Below are 17,426 nucleotides of genomic sequence, written 5' to 3'. Positions count from 1 at the left end.
AAAGTTGATACTCTTTCACCAACATCTCTCCTTTCCCCACCCTCCCTGTGGTAACCATCATTCTCTCTGTTTCGACTAGTTTGGCTTTTTCAGACCCCACACGTACATGAGATTAATCAGCATCTGTCTTCATCTGTCTGATTTATCTCACGTAGCATAACGCCCTCCAGGTCCCTCAGGGTTATTACAAAAGGCAGTATTTCCTTCTCTCTTGTGGCTGAATAATATTTAATTTTATGTCGATTCAGAGATGGGCATCTCCCACCAGTCAGAGCGTTCTACACATGGGCTTTCAAGGGCAGAACAAGCACCGATGTGCTGATGCCACGTGAGGACAGCTCTGGGGAAATGACACTGGTGGCGTCTGGTGAGGAGAGGAAGGATTGTGGGTCCAGAGAGGGTTTGGGCATCCGGTTGGATTTTTAATTCCCAGGCTCATATCCGAGTTAGCCCATTTATTCAGTTATGGAATAACCCAGGTTAACCTCTGTGTGCGGAAGCAATGATGAATCCATAACGTTCACCTGGGAATGTGGCGATTAGAAATAAAGAACAAGTTATTGCGTAAGAATGGAGAGCATGAGGTGTTCGATGTGGGGACCCACACCAGCCGTGTGGGATGGACCCTCAAGTCCAGGGATAAGAAAGAAAAGGGGTTAAGACAGAGAGACAAAATAAACATTTAAGGGTGGAAGAGCCCTGTACAGGGAACACACAGACATTTCCTGCACACAAACCATGTTTATTCCGCTGGACATTCTCAGCAATATGCCCAACTATGGCCCCGTCTTTCAGCACCTCCTGGGATCATCAGATGGGCTCCAAGGCTCCCCCTTTCTGAATGGTGCACCGTCCCCTCTGTGTTCATCCTCTGTCTTCATTGTGGGTCCTTCTCTGGTTGTGTCGAGCCTCAAATAGCAGCACCCCGAGGACCACCAGGACCAAGCCAGCCCCGCCCATCCGGATGAGATTCCCCACGGTGTAGTCTTGGGGGTGGGAAGCAGGGAGTTGTGGACAAAGAGGTCAGAGAGATCAGGATCCTGGATGTCCACCCAGCACACCCACTTCCCCTTGACTGGACATGACCCTCTACCCCAAGCATGGCAAACTCACAGCCTGTGGGCCACATGCGGCCCACACGAATATTCTTGTGGCCCAGCCAATATAATGGTATGTAAGGAAGATTTTAATAAAAATTTCTTAACTTAATTTTTACAATATCCTGTTACACATAACTAGTGGCCTGGTGCACATAATTTGTGCACTTGGCGCGCGGGGGGTCCCCCAGCCTGGCCTGTGCTCTGTCACAGTGCAGGAGCCCCATGATAGCATCACCCCAAAGAGGTAGGCCGGAGCTGGTGGAGGCCTGTGGACCCCTGGGGCAGGCGTGGAGAGGCCTCCCCCATACCCCACCCCCATCCCCCACCCACCCATGCCTGCTGTGCTGGCAGCTTCCAGCTGATCCCTTGTTATGCATGAGGACATCCTGACCATTTGCATATTACCCTTTTATTCCTATAGATTGTTAATAACGAACTACAATGTTCGATAATGACTGATGACTATAATCCTATTGCATTCATTTCCCTTAGGTGCCTTACACGCAGGAACACCATTTCTCTCCACTAATGCCAGCAGCGAATATTTTAGCAGCCGATGGCCATGTCATTAGTCTTGGACTGACTTGTTGGGTGTGTGCAACAGGAAATATTTTGCTTTTGGAGAACAAGAAAAATAGGTTCATTTGCCTTATGCTGATTAATTTGTGCAGTTATCCAGTGTCTGGTAAGTTCATGTTCAAGAAAAAATATTAGCCCTAACTGGTTTGGCTCAGTGGATAGAGCATCGGCCTGCGGACTGAAGGGTCGCAGGTTAAATTCCAGTCAAGGGCATGTACCTTGGTTGCGGGCACATACCCAGTAGGGGGTGTGCAGGAGGCAGCTGGTCGATGTTTCTCTCTCATCGATGTTTCTAACTCTCTATCCCTCTCCCTTCCTCTCTATAAAAAACCAATAAAATATATTTTAAAAAAGAAAAATATTAATTTTCATTAAAATGTTCCATTAGTTTATGTTAACAGTGACTCATTTATTTCAGCCCTTTGTATTCAACATGTCTCTATCAACATAAACCTACATTTCTATGAAAATGGAAGCCTTTGTTTTTTTGCGGCCACATACACTTAAACCTTGTTAGCCTTTGATTTTGACATGCTTTCTCTACCCAACCCCATATCTGAGGATGTCTCCCACTCACTGATCTTGGGGTCTGACCTATTTGGTGATGGGCTGAGGGTGTCAGCTGCTCCTGAGAATCAGGACACGAGGGTGTGAGTGAGGACCTGGGGAGGCAGGAGCCTTCCTCCTGGGCCCTGTGCTCTCAGATGCCCCACTTCTCAGACGATGACTTTTACACCGTCCCTCCATGAGCCTGTCTTTTCTCTGCCAGGTTCCCTGGGATCCTCGTTGGATTGTTACTAGCCTGCCTGTGAGCTGTGAATTCAGAACCTGCTCTGAGTTTCATAGGACCAGACTTGGTTTGGGCCCCTACGTTAATGAGAAAGGTGGTCTCCATAAAGAAATTGTTGACTGTTCTTTTGTTGTTTTAAATACAAGACTTCATCATCTTACTTTGCTACAGCTGAGAGATCCCACTTATTCAAAACCTGGGGAGCAGGAATCCATGAATGAGGGGCTAGAGTCAATGGCTCTGGAAACTATTGGTTGTTGGAGTCCACAGGGTTCCCTCATTTATTACTGTCTCAGACTTTGCTGGGTACGGGGCCCTAACGTACCTGAGCATAGAAAAGAGTGGGTCAAGGACCCCTCACCTGCAACCAGGAGCTCCAGGGACTCACTGGGGAGTGACAGCAGGAAGGGGGAGGTGCTGTTTGAGCTGTAGCACCTGTAGGTGCCCCCGTGGGCTGAGGTCACAGGACTCATGGAGAACTCTGCCTGGAACTGCCCAGCTCGGTGCTCTGATCTCAGAATCAGGGGGGGATCGGCTGCCCCCTCCTTGGACAGAAGGAATGTGTCCCTCGGCCTCTGTGACTGACAAAGCAGGGTTACATTCTCCCCTGAGGCCACCCTGGGGCCTGGCTGCACCAAGAGGGAGGGTCTGTCTGGCAGGTGTCCTAGAGAGAGGGAGGGAAGGAGATAGGGTGAGGGCTGCCGGCTCAGCTTGTTCTGACCTGAGAGTCACCAGGCCTCTCTCTAAGAACCCTCCTCTCTGTCTCTGTTTCTTGAGTCACCCCACTGCCCTCCCACTCCTCTCTCTCTCTCTCTCTCTCTCTCTCTCTCCCTTTCTCCCACTCTGAGGACCCAAGAGTACTTGTCCAAGCAATCACTACTGGGGCTCTCCATCGGGGTAGTATAGATTTTAATACCGTGACTGAACCCACTGGCTCCTCACCTGCCACCAGGATGTCCAGGGGGTCGCTGGGGGCCGACCACTCAGAGTAGAGGTTGTATCCACCGTAGCATCTGTACCGGCCCCTGTAGGAGCTGCTCACAGTGTCCAGGGGGAAGTGGGCCTGAGAGAGCCCAGCCTGGGGCTGCAGGACAAGGCTCTGGGGGAGGTCCCGACCCCCCTCCTTGTGCAGAGCGAATCTGTCATAGCCGACATCAGAGCGACACTGGAGGGTCAGGCTCTGTCCAGAGGCCACGATGGGGCCCTGCTGGCTCAGGAGGGAGGGCTTCCCAGACTCACCTGGGGAGACCAGACGTGAATTACAGGGGCTGCTCTTCCCATAACCCCCTTCTTCTTGCCTGACCCCCAGGTCTCATTGTGTCTCTCTGTCTGTGTCTCTGGCCCAGTAGCCCTTGTGTTCCCCTCACCCCACCCTCTCACATGGGGCTCCCCACAGAGTAAAGACCCCAATAACCTGGTTGGTGCCTCAGTCCATGGATGGGACAATAATGGGACTCACCCGGGACCAGGAGCTCCAGGGCGTCACTGGGGTGTGAGCACACCTGAGGCCTGTCCCTGTAGCAGCCATAGCATCTGAACCTCCACCTGTGAATGGGGGTCACGGGGCCCACAGGGAACAGGGCCTGGGACTGCCCACTGGGCTGTGGCTGTGAGTCCAGGGTCCACCAGAGGGTGTGATCTCCTTCCTTAGTCAGAATAAACCTGCCAAATCCCTGCCCTGAGTCACACTGGAGGGTCACGTTCCCTCCTGAGGTCACGACAGGGCTGGGCAGGGCTGAGAGGCTGGGTTTGCTGTAGGCTCCTAGGAGAGGAGGAGGCAGCATGTTAAATGGGGCTCACACCTCCCTCATGTCCCCCAGGGCTGGGCTGTGAGAGGGAGACACCCTGAGAGCAGACCCCCTTCCTGAGGGCAGAGCCTGAAGCTGAGACCCCTGAGTGTCCTCTCACCTGTCACCACCAGCTCCAGGTTATCACTGCGCTCTGACACGCCAGTGGGGCTGTGATAATAACAGTGAAATATCCCTGCATCATGCTCTGTCATGTGTGTGATGGACCACTTGGCCTTTTCCCCGGGCTCCAGTGGCTTATGTTTGTACCAGGCTGCTGGACTTCCCTCTTTATACAGGTGGTACACTTTAAACCCTCGGGTCCCCTGACACCAGATGGTCACAGGGCTCCCATAAGGGATCACAGGGCCTGGCTCAGCCCAGATGATGTGTTTGGGGAGGGTCCCTGGAAGGAAACCAGAGGCTGCATTACAAAGCCCTTCCCACCCTCACCCCCAGCTCCGTGGTCGGCAAACTGCGGCTCGTGAGCCACATGCGGCTCTTTGGCCCCTTGAGTGTGGCTCTTCCACAAAATACCACAGCCTGGGCAAGTCTATTTTGAAGAAGGGGCATTAGAAGAAGTTTAAGTTTAAAAAATTTGGCTCTCAAAAGAAATTTCAATCATTGTACTGTTGATATTTGGCTCTGTGGACTAATGAGTTTGCTGACCACTGCCCCAGCTCAACCCCAAATCTTCTCATTTTATCACCTCATCCCAGCATCTCTGTGCTCCCTCCTGGGCCCAGGGGTGAGGGAAGAGGAGGGACATGGAGCCTGGGGAGGACTCACCTGCCTGCACTCCGGTCCTCTGGTCCAGACTCAGCCCTGGAATAGACTCCCCATCAGAGATTTGCACCCGGATGTCTGAGCTGATTCCCTTCCCATCAGGGCTCCGTCCACTGGAGCTGCCTGAGCCTGAGGTTCCCCATGAACAAGGGGGTGCAGCCACCCCTCCTGCTCCCCCTCTCCGTGTCCACAACTGACCGAGGCAGAGAAGAGCAGAGAGGATGGACGTCATGGTGTCTGCTCTGAGGGCTCCCGCTCTGCAGATTGAGGCAGCCTGGGCCTGAAGGACAAAGACGCACAGGATGTGGTGAGTCAGGAGCTGCTGCCCTTCAGGGTTTTCACAGCTGTGGACCCACAGCCTGGGGAGGGAACGACCCTGCTCCTGGCTCTGCATCTCCCCAGGTGAAAGGCTCATGGGGAGTCCAGGTTTCAGGACGCAGCTCAGCAGTGTCTGAGGTCTCACCTGATCCTCAGGGTCTCATGTTCAGATGCATGTTGCAAAGCTCCCCAGGCTCACCCCCTCCCACCTTGTTGGTGTTTTATTTACAAACTAGAGGCCCGGTGCATGAAATTCATGCATGACAGTTGTGTGTGTGCCCCTCAGCCCAGCCTGCACCCTCTCCAATCTGGGATCCCTCTCACAATTCAGGACTGCTGGCTCTCAACTGCTTGCCTGCCTGCCTGCCTGCCTGATTGCCCCTAACTGCTTATGCCTGACAGCCTGATCACCCCCTAACCACTCCTCTGCCAGCCTGATCGATGCCTAACTGCTTCCCTGCTGGCCCAATTGCCCCTAACTGCCCTCCCCTGCTAACCTGGTTGCCCCTAACTGTCCACCCCTGCTGGCGCGGTTCCCCCAACTGCCCTCCCTTGCCAGGCTGGTCACCCCTAACTGCCCTCCCCCTGCCGGCCTGGTTGCCTTCAATTGCCCTCCTCTGCAGGCCTGGTCACTCCTAACTGTTCTCCCCTGCAGGCCTGGTTGCCTCTAACTGCCCTCCCTGCCAGTCCAGTCACCCCTAACTGCCCTCCCTGGCTGGCCTTATCACCCCTAACTGCTTTCCCCTGCTGGCCTGGTCACTCCCAACTAACCTCCCTTGCAGGCCTGGTTCTGCCCAACTGCCCTCCACTGCAGGCTTTGGTCCCCCCCAACTGTCCTCCTCTGCAGGCCAGTTCACCCCTAACTGCCCTCCCCTGCAGGCCTGGTCCCTCCCAACTGCCCTCTCTTTCTGGCCTGATCACCCACAACTGCCCTCCCCTGCTGGCCATCTTGTGGCAGCCATCTTGTGTCTACATGGGGGTGGCCATCTTGTGTGTTGGAGTGATGGTCAATTTGCATATTACCTCTTTATTATAAAGGACATTGTACTCCTCCAGTTCATTTGTAATACATGACACATGATTTTATAAGACGATCTGAACAAATAGTTTGTTTCTCATATGTTCCGTTTGTGATAAACACCTCATCAATGCCCTTGTGTGGCAATCACCACACCCACGAAGAGCAACCACCTCCCTCTCCCTCACTCCCTTTCAGACAGTCTGTCTGTATGTGTCCAGGGGTGTCTAGAATGTTCTTTCCTCTCTACCATGTTCTCATCCACCTCTTAGGTCTCCACCTACTCACACAGCCAATCCTTCAAACACAGTCTTCACATGGTCCCAGCTGTTCTCATACAGTTCTTTTTAAATTTCCTTTTTGTAAGTAATTAATTCACACATTAGCCTTAGAATGTCCTAGTCTACCTGTCTGAGCTCTAAAAATACAGGCATGTCTCCTGGATCATGGATGTATTTCTGGTACCTGGACAAATACCTGGCAGGTAGAAGGAGATAAATATTTGTTTATGGACGAGACCAAGACAGAAAGTAAATTCCACTTGTGGTGGCTCAGAAGGTACGTGATTGCCCTCTTTAGAGCCAGCCGGCCAGGGGTTGCCTCTGACCGAGAACAGGGGCCTGCCCTCTCGGAGCAGAAGTTCAGACCAGACAAAGTCCTGGGAGACAGATGAGACCTCAGAGCTGAGCTTGTCTCCAGAGGCCTGGACTCCCCCTGAGCGCTCATCCTGGGGAAACCCAGAGCCACCCAGGGCAGGGCCACCCACTTGCTGTGGGCCCACATGTGAAGGAAACCAGAAGAGTGGCAGCAGCTCCTGACCCACCACATCCTGTGCGTCTCTGTCCTTCAGGCCCAGGCCTCCTCCATCTGCAGAGCAGGAGCCCTCAGAACAGACACCATGATGTCCATCCTCTCTGCTCTTCTCTGCCTCGGTCAGTTGTGGACACGGGGATGGGGAGCAGGAGGGGCGGCTGCACCCCCTTGTTCATGGGGAACCTCAGGCTCAAGCAGCTCGAGTGGACGGGCCCTGATGGGAGGGGAATCAGCTCAGACATCCGGGTGCAAATCTCTGGTGGGGACTCTCTTCCAGGGCTGAGTCTGGGCCAGAGGACCGGAGTGCAGGCAGGTGAGTCCTCCCTAGGCTCTATGTCCCTCCTCTACCTTCATCCCTGGGGCTCAGGAGGGAGCACAGAGATGCTGGGATGAGGTGGTGAAATGAGAGGGTCTTGGGTTGAGCTGGGGGATGAGGGTGGGGAAGGCCCTTGTAAAACAGCCTCTGGTTTTATTTTAGGGCTCTTCCCCAAACCCACCCTCTGGGCTGAGCCAGGACCTGTGATCCCCTGGGGGAGCCCCGTGACCATCTGGTGTCAGGGTTCCCCTGGGGCTGAGGAGTACCGTCTGGATAAAGAGGGAAGCCCAATATTGTGGTTAAAACAGGAGCCACTGGATCCTGGGGACAAGGCCAACTTTTCCATCACATACATGACAGACCATAATGCAGGGATATATCACTGTTACTATCACAGCCCTGCTGGCTGGTCAGAGCGCAGTGACCCCCTGGATCTGGTGGTGACAGGTGAGAGGATACTCAGGGGTCCCAGTCTCAGGCTCTGCCCTCAGGAAGGGGGTCTTGCTTTCAGGGTGCCTCCCTCTCACAGCACAGCCCTGGGGGACGTGAGGGAGGTGTGACCTGTACTACATTCCTCCTACTTTTCCCCCTAGGATCCTATGGCAAACCCAGCCTCTCAGCCCTGCCCAGCCCTGTCGTGACCTCAGGAGGGAGCGTGACCCTCCAATGTGGCTCAGGGAAGGGACTTGACAGGTTCATTCTGACTAAGGAAGGAGATCACAGGTTCTTCTGGACCCTGCACTCACAGCCACAGTCCCAGGCCCTGTTCCGTGTGGGCCCTGTGACCCCCAGCCTCAGAGGGACATTCAGATGCTATGGCTGTTACAGGAACTGGCCTCATATGTGCACAAGCCCCAGTGATGCCCTGGAGCTCCTGGTCCCAGGTGAGTCCCATTGTTGTGTCATTCAGACGGAGGTATCAACCAGGTTATTGGCCTCTTTGCTGGGACGAGAGCCCAGGAGTAACTGGGCCAGAGACACAGAGAGAAAGAAGGTGAGACCTGGGGGCCAGGTCAGGAGAAGGGGGTTAAGATAGGAGCCACCCCTATAATTCATGTCTGGTCTCCCCAGGTGAGTCTGGGAAGCCCTCCCTCCTGAGCCAGCAGGGCCCCATCGTGGCCTCTGGACAGAGCCTGACCCTCCAGTGTTGCGCTGATGTCGGCTATGACAGATTCGCTCTGCACAAGGAGGGGGGACGGGACCTCCCCCAGAGCCTTGTCCTGCAGCCCCAGGCTGGGCACTCTCAGGCCCACTTCCCCCTGGACACTGTGAGCAGCTCCCACGGGGGCCGGTACAGATGCTACGGTGGATACAACCTCTCCTCTGAGTGGTCGGCCCCCAGCGACCCCCTGGACATCCTGGTGGCAGGTGAGGAGCCAGTGGGTTCAGTCAGGGACCCATTCTCTGCACAGGCCCTGCTGGGGTCTCAGATGGTGAGGCCAGATCACAGTGCAGAGTCCAGGGAGGGGGAGAGACAGAGAGAGGCAGGGGGTGAGAGGAAGGTGGCGGGGGCGGGGGGAGACTCAGAGAGACAAACAGAGAGGAGGGTCCTCAGAGAGAGGCCTGGTGACTCTCAGGGCAGAACATGGTGGGCAGGCAGCCCTCACCCTCACTCCCTCTCTCTAGGACAGCTGTCTGACACACCCTCCCTCTCGGTGCAGCCAGGCCCCAGGGTGGCCTCAGGAGAGAACGTGACCCTGCTGTGTCAGTCACAGAGCCCGAAGGGCACTTTCCTTCTGTCCAAGGAGGGAGCAGCCGATCCCCCGCTGCGTCTGAGATCAAAGCATCGAGCTCAGCGGTACCAGGCAGAGTTCTCCATGAGTCCTGTGACCTCAGCCCACGGGGGCACCTACAGGTGCTACAGCTCTGACAGCACCTCCCCCTTCCTGCTGTCACACCCCAGTGAGTCCCTGGAGCTCCTGATCTCAGGTGAGGAGCCCATGACGCTGTCTGCTGAACTGTCAGCTCAGGGCCTTGTCCCCAGAATTATGGGCTGAAAGGAAGTGGGAGGCTCTAGGGATGATCACTCCAAATTTGTCTATCCCTCAGAGGCCCTCCCACACCTGTCCACTCCCTTCCCCTCATGTGTGTCCAGAAGGTGTCAGCTGGGCAGTGGGAGGGTCTCAGGGGCCACAGCACCTATGTAGGAGGTTCTGAGTGAGGTTCCAACTCCAGGGTCTGCACCAGCCTCTCACCCTCTTCCTGTCCTCATTTCTAGAACCCTCTGGAGGCCCCAGCCCCCCACCCACAGGGCCCACCTCCACAGCTGGTGAGTCCCGGGGAGCTCTGCGCACCCAGGAAGTCCTGAGAGTCTGTCAGGGGATCGAGTGAACCAGATCATCAAGGATAGGCTTGTGTCCCCGGGGGAGCTGCGAGTCCCAGGGTCTGAGGCAGTGATGGGTGGGGTGGTCATGGCAGAGGGAGATGTGGGGGCGCAGGCTGGGGGAGGGGAGCTGGGTTCATGTGGGGAGATGACAGCCCCCACCCCTCCTGCCCCATCCTGAACCCAGGAGGCTCTGAGGATCGGTCTCTCCAACCCACAGGGTCAGGCCCACAGACAAATAAGTGAGGGGCTCTGTGGGGAGGTGGTGGGGGCCTGATGGGTACAGGGGCTGAGCTATAAGGGGTTCAGGCCCCTCTGAAGTCTCTCACTTGGACACACCCTTCCCCTGCCTGGGCCTCAGTGTCTCCAGGTGTAAAAGGAGAGAATCCATGTCCAGAGCTTAGATTTCCTGTCGGTTCTGGCCCTGACCTCCTGGGAGAGGGCCTCACAGAGAAGCCCCCAGGACGTGATGTTATGGGGCCTGTCCCCTCTGTCTCAGGGACGGTGACACTGTACAGGGAGGGACTGGCAGGACAAGGGTCCGGGCATCCAGTCCTCCCCCTCAGCTCAGGCTCAGCTCAGAGGAGGGAACAGTGTGGATCAGCCCTGGTTCAGCTCCAGGCTCTGCTGCTCCTGCTGTGGGGCTGGGCAGTCCCTTCTCCCCTCTGAATGTGGGGTTCCTGTCTGCTCATCCCTGGTCCCATCCTGTTCACAGGCTGCTGGGAGATGAGGTGACATAAGGGCCTCACAGAGCTCAGGAAGGCAGAGCCCCATTTTCTAGGGGGGCTTCAGGGCCTGCAGGGTGGGGACAGATGAGGGAGAGACCCAGAGTCCAGCCCTCACCCTGCCCCTCCCTGTCCCTGCTGTGCTGGGGGCGGGTAATGAGGAAGGACCCTCAGCCCCAGCTGCAGAGGAGGAGCCCAGAGCACGAAGCTGGTGTCCCCCTGGGAGGTGGGGGGGGGGACTTGAGGACAGCACAGGGAACCCACAGTCCTCATCCCAGGAGGCTCATTCCAGTCCCAGCCCTGTCCTGTCCAGGCTGGGTGACCTGGGACATGTGATTAACTTCTGTGAGCCTCAGTGAAGTGGGTGGTGGGGTCAGCAATCCTTGGTGCATGACTGCTGGGAGGTAAGAGGAGATGAATGACAGACCCCAACATGTGCCTTGCACACAGTAGGTGCTCATTCACTGGCATCACTGGCTCATTTATGATGTCACTAATGTCCTAGGTCCGAAATGGTGCATGATGGGGGTGTCAGTGGCCCTTGTCCTGCTGCTCTCCCTCCTCCTCTTCCTCCTCCTCCGACACCGACGTCAGAGCAAAGGCAGGACCTCAGGTGAGTAGGGAATGGGGTGACCTGGGTCACACAATGGGGTGCTCAGAGCACCTGCCACAGGAAACCAAAAAGATGGAGAAGGTCAGCTGGGAAAAGGATTTCTCCAGATTCTCAAGTCAGACAATCTTGAAAGAAAACAATGTCAGCACACATACAAGGTAACCTTTAATCGTTTTGAATCTCATGACATATGAAACGTATGCACACGTGTGTGTTACGTTTTCCTTCTTTCCTGTGGAATCACAGGGGGAGGGGCTCTAACCTCCCAGGGCTGACACTGTCCCTCTTGACCAGCCCAGAGAGGGGCTCATGTCCAACCTCCTGCAGGGACCACGGACCCAGACGCCAAGGACAGAGGCCTGCAGATCAGGTAATTCCTGCCCCAAAGACCCAAGAACTCCACCACCCATGGCCCAGCTCTGCCCCTAACACTCCTGTCTCCTCCCCCAGCTCCAGCCCAGCTGTGGACCCCCAAGAAGAGGCTCTTTGTGAGAGGGAGAGACAGCTGCCCCGGGGGAGGGGGCACAGGGATTTCAGGAGGCGATGGGGAGGGGGGTTAGGCTGGGAGGCTGGGGGTCGGGGTGAGAAGTACTGAGACCCACACTGTGTGACCTGGTGCCTCACCTCATCTTGGGTTAGTGGTCCATCTGTGAGCAGGCGGGGTCTGCAGACCTGAGAACTTGGGGACCTGCCAGGAGACACCCCCCCTTTTCTGCCCCAGCAGATGCTTCTGTGAAGGACACGCAGCCTGGGGAGAGCATGGAGCTGGACCCTCAGGTGAGACCCCTGCTCCTGTCCAGGCCTCCAAGGACCTTCTGTTGCCCAGTTTAATCCAATGGACCCTTCCCTGTCCCACCTCACCTGCTTCTCAGCAGCGTCCACACTGACCTCCCCTCTGGGCCCCCAGGTCGTCCTGCTGTGACTCACGCCTCCTGGTTTACCTGTGACCTCATGGCCTCTCCTACGGGGCCCCCTTTGCTGGCCCCTCGTCCTCTGTCTGACCTTGTGCAGCCCCAGGTCTCAGGTGGAGGCAGAAATAAGTGACTCACCCACAGGTCCCCAGGACCCCTTCATTCATTCACCCAGCAGATGTGACCGGGTGCACTGTTTCCCGGCTCCATTTAGGGGCCATGGTGCAGCCCTGAGCCACACTGTCTCCACACGCCTCAAGCTCACCTGTGGGCGAGGGAGACAATATGCAAACAAGCAGACAGTGTCCCAGAGAGCAAAGTGCTGTGAAGGAACATAAAGCAAGAGGAGGGGATAGAGGGCATGGTGGGGGACAGGGAAAGAGCGGGCGCAAAGGTCCTGAGGCAGGGCCTGCTTCTTCAGGAGGAGGGGCTATGAGGCTGGAACCCAGTGAGCAAGAGAGAGCGTGTTAGGATGAGAGTCTGAACCACAGAAGCATCCAGAGGCCCCAAGGCTCAGGAAGTCCCTGCAGGTTCCACCAGGAGAGGGGCCTGGTGTATTTAAAGTGTAAGTCATCTCTCTGGCAACATGTGGATACATGACAGGAGGCACTGTCTCCAGCAGAACAGGCAGGATGAAGGCCTCCAGGGAGTGATATACGCCCAGATGAACCGCTTAAGACCAGGACCCAGGCAGGGAATGGCCACCTCTCCTTCCTCCCTGTCAGAGGAACTGCTGGACACAAAGGGCAGACAAGCAGAAGAGGACAGACAGATGGACAGTCAGGTGGGTCCCGTCCTCTCCAGACATCCAGGTTTTTCCCAACCCCAACCACATTTCATCTATCTTTCTCCCCCTGCTGCAGGCTGCACCTGACGCCCTCCAGGATGTGACCTACGCCCAGCTGAACCTCTTGGCCCTCAATCAGAAGACAACTGCAACCCGTTTCTCCCCATCCGATGAGCCCCCAGATGAGCACATTGTGTATGTTGCTCTGTCTGTCCCCTAGCCCAGGAAGGACCCAAACCCCACATTTCAGGAAGGGGGCCTGCACATACCCTGAAAAGCCAGAATGCTGCCCCATGTGCATGTGGCTAGTACCCCAGCCTGGAGACCTGACGGGGACCACCCACAGCTCCTTGGGTCTCTGCGAGTCTCCAGGTTTATAGTCAAAGATAACCTACATCTCTACCTTTTGCAAATAAAGCAACAGACTTCTTAGTAATCAATGTGTGAACCAAAAACAGAAGTGAATGTTTTTAATTAAATTATAATGTAAACTAGAGGCCCAGTGCACGAATTCGTGCATGGGTGGGGTCCCTCAGCCTGGCCACCAATCGGGGCCATTGGGTTGGGGCCTGCTGGCAGGGGGGAGGAACTGCGGGAGGTTGGCCCCAGCAGCAAGCTAACCAACGGCCAATTCCATGAGGAATTGGGCTCCCTCCTCCCTCCTGTCTGGGTCCAGGGTGGGGGTGAACCAGGTTCAGGGCTGTCAGGGCCCCAGCAGCAAGGTCTGGGTCAGTGCACATCATAGCTACTGGCTGGTCGTCAGGTCATTTGGGTCATTTGGTCATAGCAGTCACTTAGGCTTTCATATATATATATAGATTTATAGATATAGATATAGATATAGATATAGATATAGATATAGATATAGATATAGATATCAGACCTATGAAATAAGAAAATTGAAAACCATGAATGAATATATTGGACAAAGGAAAAGCCTTAAATATTCAATGTTCTAAGCTGTTATATCAAGAATTAAAGGCCTGTGGTGGGGGCTGGGTTGAAGGAGAAGTGGAGGGACATAAAGAACATCTGTAGCACTGTCAACAATAAAAAATAAACTAGAAAAAAGGATTGCATTGAATCCTAGATGACTGGATATGCAAGATCCTCCATAATGGGACTGGGCCCAGAGGGTCATGTTGTGTCAAGGGGAGGTGGGTGCCCTGGGTGGGCAACCAGGGTCCTCAGGTGATTTTGGTCTGCCCTGCCCTCTGTGACCTTTTTGCCCACAATTCTTAGTTTCCCACCCCCAAGATTACACCATGGGAAACCCATCCGGATGGGCGTGGCTGGCTTGGTCCTGGTGGTGTTCGGGGTGCTGCTATTTCAGGCTCGAAACAGCCAGAGAAGGACCCATAATGCTGCCAGGGTGTGACCGGATAAGGAACAATGCACGGTTCAGAGAGGGGGCATCTTGGATCCCATCTGAGGGTCTCAGGATGTGGTGGGAAAAAGTGGGGACCCTGAGTTTGTAGAACAACCTGCTGATTTTTCTAGCAGAATCAACATGGTTTGGGTGCACAAAAATGTCTGAGATCTCCCTGTACAAGCTTCTTCCTCCATTAAATGTGTATTTTCTCTCCCTGTCTTGGTTGACTTTCTGTGATAACCCCCTTCTTTCCTCACCCCTGTGACTTGAGGGTCCATCCCACATGGCAGGTGTGGGTCCCCACATCTAACACGCCATGCTCTCCTCCACTGTTATTTCTGTTTAGAAAATTACATTTATTGTGGTGAACCTTGTTTAATAAATTGTACCAGTTTTGAATGTGCAATTTTATGGTACAACATCTATATATTTTTATGGGATACCATGTTATTTACTTTTTATCACCACATGACCAGATGGGTGTTGTTGAGTCTTCTCTTCAGTTCACAGGACTTCACCTGAATTCAATAACTAAATAACTCAGGCAGTGTGGCTCAGTGGTTGAGTGTTGGCCTATGAACCAGGAGGTGATGGTTCAATTCTGGTCAGGGCACATGCCTGGGTTGTGGGCTCGATCCCCCGTAGGAGGTGTGCACGAGGCAGCTGATCCATGGTTCTCTCTCATCATTGATGTTTCTATCTCTCTCTCCCTCTTCCTTCTTCTCTGAAATCAATAAAAATATATTTTAAAAAATTAACTAAGTGGGCAGAATAAGAAACAAACCTAGGAAAAAAAATTTAAAATAATGTCTCACACCCACTCTGGACCCCACAACACTTCCTGTCTTCCTCAGATGACACAGGATATTGGGGTTTAATCATTGTTTACATACTTTTTTTGGGTCAAATATTGCATATTTGTCATTCACTTGTAATACATGGTGCGTGCCCTGACTGGTTTGGCTCAGTGGATAGAGCATTGACCTGTGGACTGAAAGGTCCCAGGTTCGATTCTGGTCAAAGGCATGTACCTTGGTTGCAGGCACATCCCCAGTAGGGGGTGTACAGGAGGCAGCTGATCGATGTTTCTCTCTCATCGATGTTTCTAACTCTCCATCCCTCTCCCTTCCTCTCTGTAAAATAAAATAAAATTAAAATTAAATAAAATACATGGTGCGGATGATCTTCATAAACAACCTCACCAGTGCAGTCCATTTCTATATTTCCCTCTTGTCTTGGAGACACTACCCAATGCCCTGGCATGTGGACAGCGCCAGTGTGACCTGTTTCCATCTCGCTTTCTCTTATCTTCCCCCCTCAGAGAGTCCCTATGTCTGTAATGGTGTCTGGGTGTTTTTTTTTCTCTGTAGAATTTCCTCCCACCCCCTTAGGATTTCACCTCCTCAAATAGCCACCATTCCCTCAACCGCAGTCTAGTCCTGGGCCCAGTTGTTCTAATATTTTCTCTCTCCTCTCCTTTGTACATAAGTTAATTGCAACGTGAATCTTTGAATGATCCAAGGCTGCTAATCTGAATTTTCCAAGTGCAGGAAATAAGTCTTTGTCAATTAGGTCTTTCTGGTGACTGGTAAATACTGGTAGAAGGTGATGAGTAAATCTTTGCCTATGGCCTTGCTAAAGGCAGAAATGAAATTCCTTCTAAAAATATTTATTAATTATCTTTATTATTGAAAGCATTACAGATGTCCCCCCCTTACTCCCAATTGCCCCCTCCACCTGGTTCCTGGCCCCACCCCAGGCTTTTTGTGGAGGTCTGACCATTCAACCATGCAGGATGTGGTTGTGCAACAACTTACATTTAATGGTGGGTGTTACTGTCCTTGAAGAAGAACAATCTCTAAGCCTAAGCCTTATCCTAACCCTGTCATAAATCCTATGTAAAGCATAGACTCCTGTTTATATTTCCTTTTTATATAAAACTAGAGGCCCGGTGCACAAAATTTGTGCAAGAATAGGCCTTCCTTCCCCTGGCTTCACTCTCAGCCGCCCAGGAGCCGGCAAGTCCCCACTCCTGGGCCTCCTGGAGCCGGCAAGTCCTTGCTTCTGTCTGAAGCACCACTACAGTAGCTCCCTCCGCCGCCCCTCTTCCCCTCATAGCAGGCTTCACTCAGCTCCGCGCCTGCATATACAAATTAACCTCCATCTTTGTTGGGTTAATTTGCATACTCACTCTGATTGGCTGTGGGTGTAGCGGAGTGATGGTTAATTTGCATGTTTCTCTTTTATTAGGTAAGACTAGAGGCCCAGTGCACAAAATTCATGCACTCGGGCAGGGGTCCCTCAGCCCGGCCTGTGCCCTCTCGCAGTCTGAAAGCCCTCGGGAGATGTCCAACTGATGGCTTAGGCCTGCTCCCAGCTCCCCTTAGTTGGCAGTTGGACATCCTTAGCGGCTCCTGCGGAAGCGGTGAGCCTGGCTTCTGGATGAGCATCTGTCCCCTGGTGGTCAGTGCATGTCATAGCGACTGGCCGTTCCGCCATTCAGTCGATTTGCATATTACCTCTTTATTAGGTAGGATTCAAGGAACACAGGCTAAGCTACATATCTGGATGCCTACCAGGAGCGGGGGGGGGGGGGGGTGGGGGAGGGGGAGGTGGAGCTGTCCACATCTCAGTGCTGAATTTGCTTCCACCCTCTCAAGATTAACATACAAAGTGAGCGGTAATTAGGGGAGAGGGTGGTGGTCCATGGTCTTAAGGAAAACCTGATAGATACGCATGCATGTTGTTGGTCAAGATTAGAGCCGTCATGAATCAGCACAACTTCCTGAAACCAGGAGAACTGTCCTGACTGCAGACTCTCTGACGACAACTTTTTTGAATTTACTTTGTTTGCAGTGTAGGGTTGGTGCTGCTCATCCATCAGGAAAAGTGCTAAACACCCCATGGAAGGTGCTTTAGCAGAGTTCTTTTTTAAATATATATTTTTATTGATTTCAGAGAGGAAGAGAGAGGGATAGAAACATCAAGGATGAGAGAGAATCATTGGTCAGCTGCCTCCTGCATGCCCCCTACTGGAGATCAAGCCTGCAACCTGGGCATGTGCCCTTGACCAGAATCGAACCCGGGACCCTTCAGTCTCTGCAGGCCGATGCTCTATCCACTGAGCCAAACCGGCTAGGGCTATAGCAGAGTTCTTGACGACTTATTCTTCAGCTGCTAAAGTGAAG

At 53.7% G+C, this 17,426-nt stretch overlaps 2 protein-coding genes across 2 annotated transcripts; one reads left to right on the top strand and one right to left on the bottom strand.

Moving 5' to 3' along the window:
- Nucleotides 1-864: 864 nt before the first annotated feature.
- Nucleotides 865-5,274, bottom strand: LOC308235305 (leukocyte immunoglobulin-like receptor subfamily A member 6; the record flags this gene model as incomplete). Its single annotated transcript, XM_080644066.1, has 6 exons — nucleotides 865-1,010; nucleotides 2,831-3,133; nucleotides 3,397-3,708; nucleotides 3,929-4,231; nucleotides 4,378-4,662; nucleotides 5,241-5,274. The coding sequence occupies 6 exons, from the start codon at nucleotides 5,272-5,274 to the stop codon at nucleotides 865-867; spliced, it is 1,383 nt and encodes a 460-aa protein (XP_080500192.1).
- Nucleotides 5,275-7,365: 2,091 nt separating this feature from the next.
- Nucleotides 7,366-14,244, top strand: LOC308235304 (leukocyte immunoglobulin-like receptor subfamily A member 6; the record flags this gene model as incomplete). The annotated part of the gene is made up of 12 exons (XM_080644065.1): nucleotides 7,366-7,504; nucleotides 7,670-7,954; nucleotides 8,101-8,391; nucleotides 8,579-8,875; nucleotides 9,134-9,436; nucleotides 9,726-9,776; nucleotides 11,061-11,168; nucleotides 11,463-11,538; nucleotides 11,619-11,749; nucleotides 11,893-11,945; nucleotides 12,943-13,061; nucleotides 14,109-14,244. 12 exons carry the CDS (start codon nucleotides 7,366-7,368, stop codon nucleotides 14,242-14,244), a joined length of 1,989 nt encoding a protein of 662 aa, XP_080500191.1.
- Between the last annotated feature and the right edge of the window lie 3,182 nt (nucleotides 14,245-17,426).

Source organism: Plecotus auritus (assembly GCF_963455305.1).
Source record: "Plecotus auritus genome assembly, chromosome: 10".
In the NCBI taxonomy this organism is placed as follows: Eukaryota; Metazoa; Chordata; class Mammalia; order Chiroptera; family Vespertilionidae; genus Plecotus; species Plecotus auritus.
The sequence above is the reverse complement of the archived record's forward strand: the minus strand, read 5'-3'. Positions and strand labels throughout refer to the sequence as shown.